The sequence below is a fragment of the Salmo salar genome, chromosome ssa22 (genome assembly GCF_905237065.1).
Source record: "Salmo salar chromosome ssa22, Ssal_v3.1, whole genome shotgun sequence".
Taxonomy (NCBI): domain Eukaryota; kingdom Metazoa; phylum Chordata; class Actinopteri; order Salmoniformes; family Salmonidae; genus Salmo; species Salmo salar.
This window is the reverse complement of record NC_059463.1, coordinates 41,257,501-41,270,016: the sequence shown is the minus strand read 5'-3', so window position 1 is coordinate 41,270,016 and position 12,516 is coordinate 41,257,501. Positions and strand designations below refer to the sequence as shown.

Genomic DNA, 12,516 nt, shown 5'->3' with positions numbered 1-12,516 from the left:
ATAAATTAAACAATTTGGAAAGTATTCAGACCCCTTGAATTTTTCCACTGTGTTACGTTACAGTCTTACTCTAAAATGTATTTTAAAAATCCTCAGCAATCTACATACAATACCCCATAATGACAAAGTGAAAACAGAAATACCTTATTTACATAAGTATTCAGACCTTTTGCTATTAGACTCATTTAGCTCAGGTGCATCCTGTTTCCATTGATCACCCTTGAGATGTTTCTTCAACTTGATTAGAGTCCACCTGTGGTAAATTCAATTGATTGGACATGATTTGGAAAGGCACACACACCTGTCTATATAAGGTGCCACAGTTGACAGTGCATGTCAGAGGAAAAACCAAGCCATGAGGTCAAAGGAATTGTCCGTACAGGATTGTGACAGGATTGTGTCGAGGCACAGATCTGGGGAAGCGTACCAACACATTTCTGCAGCATTGAACACAGTGACCTCCATCATTCTTAAATGGAGGAAGTTTGGAACCACCAAGATTCTTCCTAGAGTTGGTCGCACGGCCAAACTGAGCAATAGGGAGAGAATGGTCTTGGTCAGAGAGGTGACCAAGTACACGATGGTCACTCTGACAGAGCTCTAGAGTTCCTCTGTAGAGTTGGGATAACCTTACAGAAGGACAACCATCTCTGTAGCACCAATCAGGCCTTTATGGTAGAGTGACCAGACGGAAGTCACTCCTCAGTAAAAGGCACATGACAGCCCACTTGGAGTTTGCAAAAGCCACCTAAAGACTCTCAGACCATGAGAAACAAGATACTCTGGTCTGATGAAACAAAGATTGAACTCTTTGGCCTGAATGCCAAGTGTCACGTCTGGAGGAAACCTGGCACCATCCCTTCGGTGAAGCATGGTGGTGACAGCATCATGCTGAGGGGATGTTTTTCAGCGGCAGGGACTGGGAGACTAGTCAGGATCGAGGCAAAGATGAATGGAGCAAAGTACAGAAATCCTTGATGAAAACCTGCTCAGGATCTCAGACTGGGGTGAAGGTTCACCCCAGCTGCCAAACTAACCGTGATTCAGATGACCATCCTACCCATGCTAGATTGCGGAGACATAATTTATAGATCGGCAGGAAAGGGTGTTCTCGAGCGGCTAGATGTTCTTTTCCAGTGTGTGAATAAGCTAAATGTACAGGTGTATATAAGAATACAGGATTAATGAATAAGCCTTTTCTAAAATGAATTGTGTGTGTCAGCATGTAACAGTATAGCTTCCGTGCCTCTCCTCGCCCCAACCTGGACTTGAACCAGGAACCCTCTGCACATATCAACAACTGACACCCACGAAACATCGTTACCCATCGCGCCACAAAAGCCGCGGCCCTTGCAGAGCAAGGGGAACAACTAATTCAGGTCTCAGAGCGAGTGACGTCACCCGATTGAACCACTATTAGCGCGCACCACCACTAACTAACTAGCCATTTCACATCGGTTACCCTTGTGTATGAGTAAATGAGAGATCTTCCACGTGTTTGTGTGTGTCAGCACATCATTCCAACACACAGATTCATTTCACTCAGATCTGGTTAACAGAGGGAGGAGCCTAGGTCACTCCTTGACCTCCTACCCAGGTTGCACTGTACACCTCTGGCAGGAAGCCAGCTCCTGTGAATGTCTCTTTGTTCATCAGATTAGTAAACCAAGATGACAGCTGATTATACCACTGGTGAGGTCTGTTGTTTTAGTTATGGCTAGAGCCAGCCACCCTATCAGCCACAAGCAGATAACAGGTCTTATGACTTCAACCAACCCAATCAAAAACGTTTTTTTGTTGTTTGAGACCCACCTAATGCTTTTAGGCCACCAAGCCAACAAAACCAATGTTTAGTCAGCAAGTAGTCTGAAAGTATCCTGAAATTGTAATCTGAAGGGAATCCTCCCCAACCCACCAGTCCCAACGCACTATTTCTGAAACACTAGTCTGGCATCACTTAGCTGAAGGAGGTGATTATAGGCTATAAGGGGGGTTCGCTGAGTGTTTGACTTCAGGGAGTTTGTGTGTGGGAAAGTGTGTGAGATTTGAGTGCGTTTTGGTGCTAGGTCTTGAGATGTGTGTGTGTGTGTACTAGGCGTAAGCCCTATTCTCCTCATTCTCCTCTCAGAGACAGGATGCAGCCAAGGCCGCTCTAACACGTGTCAGTAAACACAAGAACTACAGGAAGCGAGGGAGCACGGAGAGCTGGGAGGACCACAATAGAGTAGGTTGTCCAAAGCTCCTCTCTCTGGCTCTGCTCTATATTTCTCCTAACCTCCTCTTACGTGTCTTTCTTTGTATCTCTCCTCGGTTCTCCTGTCTCAAATCTCTCTATTTACTGTTTCACCTCTCACTCTCCCTTTACACCAACTCCTTTGCCTCTGCTCTCTCTACCTTCTCTCTCTCACTCACTGCAGCTGTTGGTCCCGATGAGGCGTTATGTCAGAGCCGCCCCCCGCCAATCAGGTGCTGTTGTCGAGGGAGAACAGAGCAGCAAAGCAGGAAGTAGGAAGGGTGGAGAGGAGGAAGGGTTTGGTGTGTCCTGTGGTCTGCCTGGTGGGAGCTGGTGTTGATTATGGGTGTGTTCCTCTGCTCAGACGTTGCTGACGCATTACAGATCTAACTACACCTGGAAAGGTACTATATTTTACGTATCAGATAACCACAACATATGTTATAGCAATCTGTCAGTCGATGACGTGGCATACGACCATTGGTTGATGGATGTAAAGTCTGAGCAGGGGAATGTGACCAAAACACTGTCGTTAAAGGCTCTCCTCCTTCTGAACAGCGATGAGATCCAGATCACCATACCTCCGTGTTTAGTTCATTTTCTTGGCCTGAACAACTACCAACACCACCACGACAGTCATGATAAAGGGGGGACTAGTTGGAGTGTGGCGGGGCTGGAATGCACTGATCCTGGGGATGAGAGGGCTGGGCTGCTGCTTGGCCATCTGCCCCTTTGTGTGAGAGGCAGGCAGGCTGGAGGGTGCAGGGAGGGGGTGGGCACAACAAGTGGCAACACATAACAAATGAGAGAGGTGGAGACAGCTAGTGGTGGAATGCAAAGATTCAATGGTGACCTCATGTTTTGTCTTCCCCGTTTGTTTTATTCCCAGTTTATTTTTCCACCCTTTTTTCTTTAGCCATGACTTGAATTGTTTCATTAAAACATGCATGAATGAGTGAATTATCATTGAAGACTTATGTCTCTCCTGTTTCCTTGACCTATTATTACATTAAGATGCACTGTTTGTACAGTGACGTTTTATGGTGTTACTGTCTTTGTCTTGTTAAAAAATTACTTTTAAACATAAACATTATGCCATGAACAAAACATCTCATAGGAGAGACTTAAGTCTGTAAACATAATCAAAGAAGCTAATCTTTCTGAAAGAAGGAAAACACCATAGCTGACAGGTCTTTCTCAAAAACATTTTCTTGGTTGAGGGGTATTTTAGGTGTGAGTCTGCCCTCTGGTGGTGAAAAGAATAATTAGATAAATAATATCAGCCAAAAAAGCATTGTGAGACACACAGCAAAGGTAAAGCTATTTATTGACAAATGTACACCTCGGCAACATCAGCATAGATCCAGATACACGACGCAGCTTGATACCGCTGATATTGGGTTCTGTAGTTTTGCAGTTCATTTCTTCAATGACGTAGACAAGGCCAACTTTTAGCTCCTCAGACGGACAGTCTACCTCTGTGAACCGTTTCACAAGTGTTTCAGTTGAAAGAATCCATCTGTTTAAGAGCACTCTCCAAACCAAAACTTCAGAGTAGACGCAGAAGTACACAGTACTGGAAAACTCACTGCAGTCAGAGAAATACAAAACCAAAACAGACGTTCTTGTATCACGATATGCCATTTAGCAGACGCTTTTATCCGTTCTTGTATCACGATATGCCATTTAGCAGACGCTTTTATCCGTTCTTGTATCACGATATGCCATTTAGCAGACGCTTTTATCCGTTCTTGTATCACGATATGCCATTTAGCAGACGCTTTTATCAGTTCTTGTATCACGATATGCCATTTAGCAGACGCTTTTATCCGTTCTTGTATCACGATATGCCATTTAGCAGACACTTTTATCCGTTCTTGTATCACGATATGCCATTTAGCAGACACTTTTATCCGTTCTTGTATCACGATATGCCATTTAGCAGACGCTTTTATCCATTATCGTGTCATGATATGCCATTTTGCAGGCGCTTTTATCCATTATCGTATCATATGCCATTAGCAGACACTTTTATCCATTATTGTATCATATGCCATTAGCAGACACTTTTATCCATTATTGTATCATGATATGCCATTAAGCAGACGCTTTTATCCATTATTGTATCATGATTATGAAGACTAGAGGTAAAATCAAACTGGAGCTAGCTTTAGCGCAGGTGCTGCTTCTCAGAAGCAGCAGGATGAGTATGCTACTGTATTGTGGCTAAAACAAACAAAGAAAGATCAATCTGCTCATGCTCACATCTGAACATTCTAAAGCCAGTCTCCATGACAACGGCTTCTCGGAGTCTCTCTCTGATTGGTTCTGAGTTCCGAGATAGGAGTTCTGCTCACTTTGTGTCTGTGGCAGGAGACAGGGCTCCAGGAGTGCTGTGGAGCTGGTCGGCGCTAAGGGGAGCAGGTACCCGTGTCGTACCCAGGGAAAGATGCTCTGTTTGGGGGGGTAGGTGTGTCTCAGCAGCTCCCCTCTCATGTGTCCTCATCCTGAACCAGCCCTCCCTGCTGGATGGCAGCTGTCGCCATGCTGATGGCCTCCTCCAACGTCTGCTGCTCCTCCAGCTACACACACACACACACACACACACACACACACACACACACACACACACAACAACACACACACACACACACACACACACACACACACACACACACACACACACACACACACACACACACACAACAAATCAGTGTAATGCTCAGAGTGCCACTTACAGGTTGTTAATCTCGGTGTGTGCACTCTATACCGACCTGAACAGCAATCTGGGTGCCGTTAGCCGTGGCCAGCAGTGCAACCTGCTGGTAGTGAGGGCCGGAGCCCTGCAAGCTGCCTGTCATAATACCCTCCGATGTCACTATGGCAACCTGGAGAGGAAAGACAAACCACCAATAACATGATGATCCACTTTACAGTACAATCATTGACATGCAAGAGCAAATACTGATTCACAGATAGCTTAGTGTGGGCTAAGATGTGTGTGCAACATACCGGCTGCAGCTCCTTGCCCTCCCCTGTAACCATGGTGATGTGGTGGTGTCCCATGGCGGCCATGTCCGTCTGGTGGGTCGGCAGGGAAATGGTTGTGCCGTCCTGCGTTACCATGGTGATGGCCGTGCTGAGTGCCTGTAGGTCCTCTGTCGACAGACCCACCTGCCAGAACAGAACCAATCAAACTGAAGGACAGAGAACCAACCATTTTTTTTATAATACAGTAAAGCTCTGATAAATGCAACAGCTTGAGACTGTCTTGACAGAATGTGCTAAACCGGAGCATGCTGCAATCAAATGAATGGGAATGGAAAACTATTGCATCCACAGTCTTTGGTGGGACAGCTGAGAGCTTATGCTATTTTCTATCTACAGTAGGGGGGAAAAGTATTTGATCCCCTGCTGATTTTGCCCACTTACAAAGAAAGGATCAGTCTATAATTTTAATAGGTTTATTTGAACAGTGAGAGACAGAATAACAACAAAGAAATAAAAAAAAACACATGTCAAAAATGTTATAAAATGATTTGCATTTTGATGAGGGAAATTAGTATTTGACCCCTCTGCAAAACATGACTTAGTACTTGGTGGCAAAACCCTTGTTGGCAATCAGAGGTCAGACGTTTCTTGTAGTTGGCCACCAGGTTTGCACACATCTCAGGAGGGATTTTGTCCCTCTCCTCTTTGCAGATCTTCTCCAAGTCATTAAGGTTTCGAGGCTGACGTTTGGCAACTCGAACCTTCAGCTCCCTCCTCAAATTTTCTATGGGATTAAGGTCTGGAGACTGGCTAGGCCACTCCAGGACCTTAATGTGCTTCTTCTTGAGCCACTCCTTTGTTGCCTTGGCCGTGTGTTTTGGGTCATTGTCATGCTGGAATACCCATCCACGACCCATTTTCAATGCCCTGGCTGAGGGAAGGAGGTTCTCACCCAAGATTTGATGGTACATGGCCCCGTCCTTTGATGCGGTGAAGTTGTCCTGTCCCCTTAGCAGAAAAACACCCCCAAAGCATAATGTTTCCACTTCCATGTTTGACGGTGGAGATGGTGTTCTTGGGGTCATAGGCAGCATTCCTCCTCCTCCTTCAAACACGGCGAGTTGAGTTGATGTCAAAGAGCTCCATTTTGGTCCCATCTGACCACAACACTTTCACCAGTTGTCCTCTGAGTCATTCAGATGTTCATTGGCAAACTTCAGACGGGCATGTATATGTGATTCTTGAGCAGGGGGACCTTGCGGGCGCTGCAGGGTTTAAGTCCTTCACGGCGTAGTGTGTTACCAATTGTTTTCTTGGTGACTATGGTCCCAGCTGCCTTGAGATCATTGACAAGATCCTCCCGTGTAGTTCTGGGCTGATTCCTCACCGTTCTCATGATCATTGCAACTCCACGAGGTGAGATCTTGCATGGAGCCCCAGGCCGAGGGATATTGACAGTTCTTTTGTGTTTCTTCCATTTGCAAATAATCGCACCAAATGTTGACACCTTCTCACCAAGCTGCTTGGCGATGGTCTTGTAGCCCATTCCAGCCTTGTGTAGGTCTACAATCTTGTCCCTGACATCCTTGGAGAGCTCTTTGGTCTTGGCCATGGTAGAGAGTTTGGAATCTGATTGATTGATTGATTGCTTCTGTGGACAGGTGTCTTTTTTTACAGGCAACAAGCTGAGGTTAGGAGCACTCCCTTTAAGAGTGTGCTCCTAATCTCAGCTCGTTACCTGTATAAAAGACACCTGGGAGCCAGAAATCTTTCTGATTGAGAGGGGTTCAAATACTTATTTCCTTCATTAAAATGCAAATCAATTTCTAACATTTTTGACATGCATTTTTCTGGATATTTTTGTTGTTATTCTGTCTCTCACTGTTCAAATAAACTTACCATTAAAATTATAGACTGATCCTTTCTTTGTCAGTGGGCAAACATACAAAATCAGCAGGGGATCAAATACTTTTTCCCCCCACTGTATATCACACAAGTTGAATTACTAGATAGGAAATTATTAACTACCTGAGAACCAATGATAACCTGGGAATCCGACCCATCCTCTTTCTGCTCCGCCCCCTCCAGAAAGGAGGCCTGTGATTGGTCATCCACCGCTTCTGCAACAGAGACAGAGAAGCAGCCAATTAATGAATGAATACTGTTCAGACCTTCTGTCCTCAGCTGGTGTGTGTGTGTCTACATACCTTCCCCGTCCTCTGTGGCCTCAAAGTCTCCGTGCGTGGTGCGTTTGTGCATGGCCAGCGTGGAGGTCTGTCTGTAGGTTTTGCCACAGTGGTTGCAGGTGTAAGGTTTGCAGTGGGTGTGAACCACATGGTGCTTGTACAGGCTGGAGTACTCTGTAAATCGCTTCCCACAACCAGGGACTGTACACAGGTAGGGCTTCTCCCCTAGAGGAGAGAGAGGGTGCAGAGAGAGAGAGAGAGAGAGAGAGAGATATAGAGAGGGAGATAGAGTGGAGCACTTAGTTAATGTCAATTCTAACTGGGTGATTTGAGCCCTGAATGCTGATTGGCTGACAGCTGTAGTATATCAGACCGTATACCACGGGAATGACAAAACATGTATTTGTACTGCTCTAATTATGTTGGTAACCAGTTTATAATAGCAATAAGGCACCTCGGCGGTCAGTGGTATATGGCCAATATACCACGGCTAAGTGCTGTGTCCAGGCACTCTGCGTTGCGTGGTGCATAAGAACAGCCCTTAGCTGTGGTATATTGGCCATATACCACTGCATTATTGCTTAAGTATCTAACAGAGCAGTAATGTAACCTCTCACCTGTGTGTATTCTCATATGATTTTAGTGTGTGTGTGTCTTACCTGTGTGTATTCTCATGATTTTAGTAGTGTGTGTGTGTGTCTTACCTGTGTGTATTCTCATATGATTTTAGTGAGTGTGTGTGTCTTACCTGTGTGTATTCTCATGATTTTAGTAGTGTGTGTGTGTCTTACCTGTGTGTATTCTCATATGATTTTAGTAGTGTGTGTGTGTGTGTGTGTCTTACCTGTGTGTATTCTCATATGATTTTAGTAGTGTGTGTGTCTTACCTGTGTGTATTCTCATATAATTTTAGTAGTTGTGTGTGTGTGTGTCTTACCTGTGTGTATTCTCATATGATTTTAGTAGTGTGTGTGTGTGTGTCTTACCTGTGTGTATTCTCATATGATTTTAGTAGTGTGTGTGTGTGTCTTACCTGTGTGTATTCTCATATGATTTTAGTAGTGTGTGTGTGTGTCTTACCTGTGTGTATTCTCATATGATTTTAGTAGTGTGTGTGTGTGTCTTACCTGTGTGTATTCTCATATGATTTTAGTAGTGTGTGTGTGTGTCTTACCTGTGTGTATTCTCATATGATTTTAGTAGTGTGTGTGTGTGTCTTACCTGTGTGTATTCTCATATGATTTTAGTAGTGTGTGTGTGTCTTACCTGTGTGTATTCTCATATGATTTTAGTAGTGTGTGTGTGTGTCTTACCTGTGTGTATTCTCATATGATTTTAGTAGTGTGTGTGTGTGTCTTACCTGTGTGTATTCTCATATGATTTTAGTAGTGTGTGTTTATTACCTGTGTGTATTCTCATATGATTTTAGTAGTGTGTGTGTGTGTGTCTTACCTGTGTATTCTCATATGATTTTAGTAGTGTGTGTGTCTTACCTGTGTGTATTCTCATATGATTTTAGTAGTGTGTGTGTGTGTCTTACCTGTGTGTATTCTCATATGATTTTAGTAGTGTGTGTGTGTGTGTCTTACCTTTGTGTATTCTCATATGATTTTAGTAGTGTGTGTGTGTGTGTCTTACCTGTGTGTATTCTCATATGATTTTAGTAGTGTGTGTGTGTGTCTTACCTGTGTGTATTCTCATATGATTTTAGTAGTGTGTGTGTGTGTCTTACCTGTGTGTATTCTCATATGATTTTAGTAGTGTGTGTGTGTGTCTTACCTGTGTGTATTCTCATATGATTTTAGTAGTGTGTGTTTATTACCTGTGTGTATTCTCATATGATTTTAGTAGTGTGTGTGTCTTACCTGTGTGTATTCTCATATGATTTTAGTAGTGGTGTGTGTGTCTTACCTGTGTGTATTCTCATATGATTTTAGTAGTGTGTGTGTGTGTCTTACCTGTGTGTATTCTCATATGATTTTAGTAGTGTGTGTGTTCTTACCTGTGTGTATTCTCATATGATTTTAGTAGTGTGTGTGTATTACCTGTGTGTATTCTCATATGATTTTAGTAGTGTGTGTGTGTGTGTCTTACCTGTGTGTATTCTCATATGATTTTAGTAGTGTGTGTGTGTGTCTTACCTGTGTGTATTCTCATATGATTTTAGTAGTGTGTGTGTCTTACCTGTGTGTATTCTCATATGATTTTAGTAGTGTGTGTGTGTGTGTCTTACCTGTGTGTATTCTCATATGATTTTAGTAGGTGTGTGTCTTACCTGTGTGTATTCTCATATGATTTTAGTAGTGTGTGTGTGTGTCTTACCTGTGTGTATTCTCATGATTTTAGTAGTGTGTGTGTGTGTGTCTTACCTGTGTGTATTCTCATATGATTTTAGTACTGTGTGTCTTACCTGTGTGTATTCTCATATGATTTTAGTAGTGTGTGTGTGTGCTTACCTGTGTGTATTCTCATATGATTTTAGTAGTGTGTGTGTGTGTCTTACCTGTGTGTATTCTCATGTGGTTCTTGTAGTTGGTGGCACTGGCAAAGCCTCGTCCACAGGATGGTTCAGGGCACATGTAGGGGCGCTCTCCTGTGTGTGTTCTGATGTGGACTTTCCTGATGTTAGAGGTGGTGAAGGAACGACCACAACCCTCAAACGGACACTTAAACGGCTTCTCACCTGACAGAAGGAGAAGTGTCAGGGGAGGATACGGAGAGAGACGAGGGGGATATTAGATATGGGGAAAGAGCACCTACAGCCCTGGAACACACACCTAAACACTGTCCCATCTAACAAAACGAGGGAGGGAAACAAGGAGGGGAGGAGAGGCAGGAGAAAAAGGAGGAAGAGAAAGAGCGTAAGAGGACTAGACAGAGTGGAGAAATACAGAGATGAGGAGACTGAAGAAAAGAGAAAATGACAGAAAGAGGAAAAGTAGTGGTGGGGGAAAGAAACTACCTGTGTGTGTGTCCTACTACCTGTGTGTGTGTCCTACTACCTGTGTGTGTGTCCTACTACCTGTGTGTGTGTCCTACTACCTGTGTGTGTGTCCTACTACCTGTGTGTGTGTCCTACTACCTGTGTGTGTGTCCTACTACCTGTGTGTGTGTCCTACTACCTGTGTGTGTGTCCTACTACCTGTGTGTGTCCTACTACCTGTGTGTGTGTCCTACTACCTGTGTGTGTGTCCTACTACCTGTGTGTGTGTCCTACTACCTGTGTGTGTCCTACTACCTGTGTGTGTGTCCTACTACCTGTGTGTGTGTCCTACTACCTGTGTGTGTCCTACTACCTGTGTGTGTCCTACTACCTGTGTGTGTGTCCTACTACCTGTGTGTGTGTGTCCTCCTACCTGTGTGTGTGTCCTCCTACCTGTGTGTGTGTCCTACTACCTGTGTGTGTGTCCTCCTACCTGTGTGTGTGTCCTACTACCTGTGTGTGTCCTACTACCTGTGTGTGTCCTACTACCTGTGTGTGTGTCCTCCTACCTGTGTGTGTGTCCTACTACCTGTGTGTGTGTCCTCCTACCTGTGTGTGTGTCCTACTACCTGTGTGTGTGTCCTACTACCTGTGTGTGTGTCCTCCTACCTGTGTGTGTGTCCTACTACCTGTGTGTGTGTCCTACTACCTGTGTGTGTGTCCTACTACCTGTGTGTGTGTCCTCCTACCTGTGTGTGTGTCCTACTACCTGTGTGTGTGTCCTACTACCTGTGTGTGTGTCCTACTACCTGTGTGTGTGTCCTACTACCTGTGTGTGTGTGTGTGTGTGTGTGTGTGTGTGTGTGTGTCCTCCTACCTGTGTGTGTGTGTGTGTGTCCTACTACCTGTGTGTGTGTGTGTGTGTGTGTGTGTCCTACTACCTGTGTGTGTGTGTCCTACTACCTGTGTGTGTGTGTGTGTGTGTCCTACTACCTGTGTGTGTGTGTGTGTGTGTGTGTCCTACTACCTGTGTGTGTGTGTGTGTGTGTGTGTGTGTGTGTGTGTGTGTGTGTGTGTGTGTGTGTCCTACTACCTGTGTGTGTGTGTCCTACTACCTGTGTGTGTGTGTGTGTCCTACTACCTGTGTGTGTGTGTGTGTCCTACTACCTGTGTGTGTGTGTCCTACTACCTGTGTGTGTGTGTCCTACTACCTGTGTGTGTGTGTGTGTGTCCTACTACCTGTGTGTGTGTGTGTGTCCTCCTACCTGTGTGTGTGTGTGTGTCCTACTACCTGTGTGTGTGTGTTGTGTGTGTGTGTGTGTGTGTCCTACTACCTGTGTGTGTGTGTGTCCTACTACCTGTGTGTGTGTGTCCTACTACCTGTGTGTGTGTGTGTCCTACTACCTGTGTGTGTGTGTGTGTGTGTGTGTGTGTGTGTGTGTGTGTCCTACTACCTGTGTGTGTGTGTGTGTGTGTCCTACTACCTGTGTGCGTGTGTGTGTGTGTCCTACTACCTGTGTGCGTGTGTGTCCTACTACCTGTGTGCGTGTGTGTGTGTCCTACTACCTGTGTGTGTGTCCTACTACCTGTGTGTGTGTGTGTGTGTGTCCTACTACCTGTGTGTGTGTGTCCTACTACCTGTGTGTGTGTGTGTGTGTGTGTGTCCTACTACCTGTGTGTGTGTGTGTGTGTGTCCTACTACCTGTGTGTGTGTCCTACTACCTGTGTGTGTGTGTGTGTCCTACTACCTGTGTGTGTGTCCTACTACCTGTGTGTGTGTGTGTGTCCTACTACCTGTGTGTGTGTGTGTGTCCTACTACCTGTGTGTGTGTGTGTGTCCTACAACCTGTGTGTGTCCTACTACCTGTGTGTGTCCTACTACCTGTGTGTGTCCTACTACCTGTGTGTGTCCTACTACCTGTGTGTGTGTGTGTGTCCTACTACCTGTGTGTGTCCTACTACATGTGTGTGTGTGTCCTACAACCTGTGTGTGTCCTACAACCTGTGTGTGTTCGTGTCCTACTACCTGTGTGTGTCCTCCTACCTGTGTGTGTCCTACTACCTGTGTGTGTGTGTGTCCTACTACCTGTGTGTGTCCTACAACCTGTGTGTGTACTACTACCTGTGTGTGTCCTACTACCTGTGTGTGTCCTCCTACCTGTGTGTGTCCTACTACCTGTGCG

At 45.1% G+C, this 12,516-nt stretch overlaps 1 protein-coding gene across 2 annotated transcripts in view; it reads right to left on the bottom strand.

Moving 5' to 3' along the window:
• Nucleotides 1-3,543: 3,543 nt before the first annotated feature.
• Nucleotides 3,544-12,516, bottom strand: part of znf76 (zinc finger protein 76) — a 26,454-nt gene continuing 17,481 nt past the window's right edge. For both annotated transcript variants that reach the window (XM_045705511.1, XM_045705512.1), the window contains exons 8-13: nucleotides 9,914-10,093; nucleotides 7,432-7,635; nucleotides 7,253-7,344; nucleotides 5,246-5,407; nucleotides 5,008-5,121; nucleotides 3,544-4,815 (exon numbers count right to left, since the gene is read on the bottom strand). In XM_045705511.1, the coding sequence (XP_045561467.1) occupies nucleotides 4,726-4,815; nucleotides 5,008-5,121; nucleotides 5,246-5,407; nucleotides 7,253-7,344; nucleotides 7,432-7,635; nucleotides 9,914-10,093 (842 nt within the window). In that variant the 3' untranslated portion in view covers nucleotides 3,544-4,725. The remainder of the gene's footprint in view (nucleotides 4,816-5,007; nucleotides 5,122-5,245; nucleotides 5,408-7,252; nucleotides 7,345-7,431; nucleotides 7,636-9,913; nucleotides 10,094-12,516) is intronic.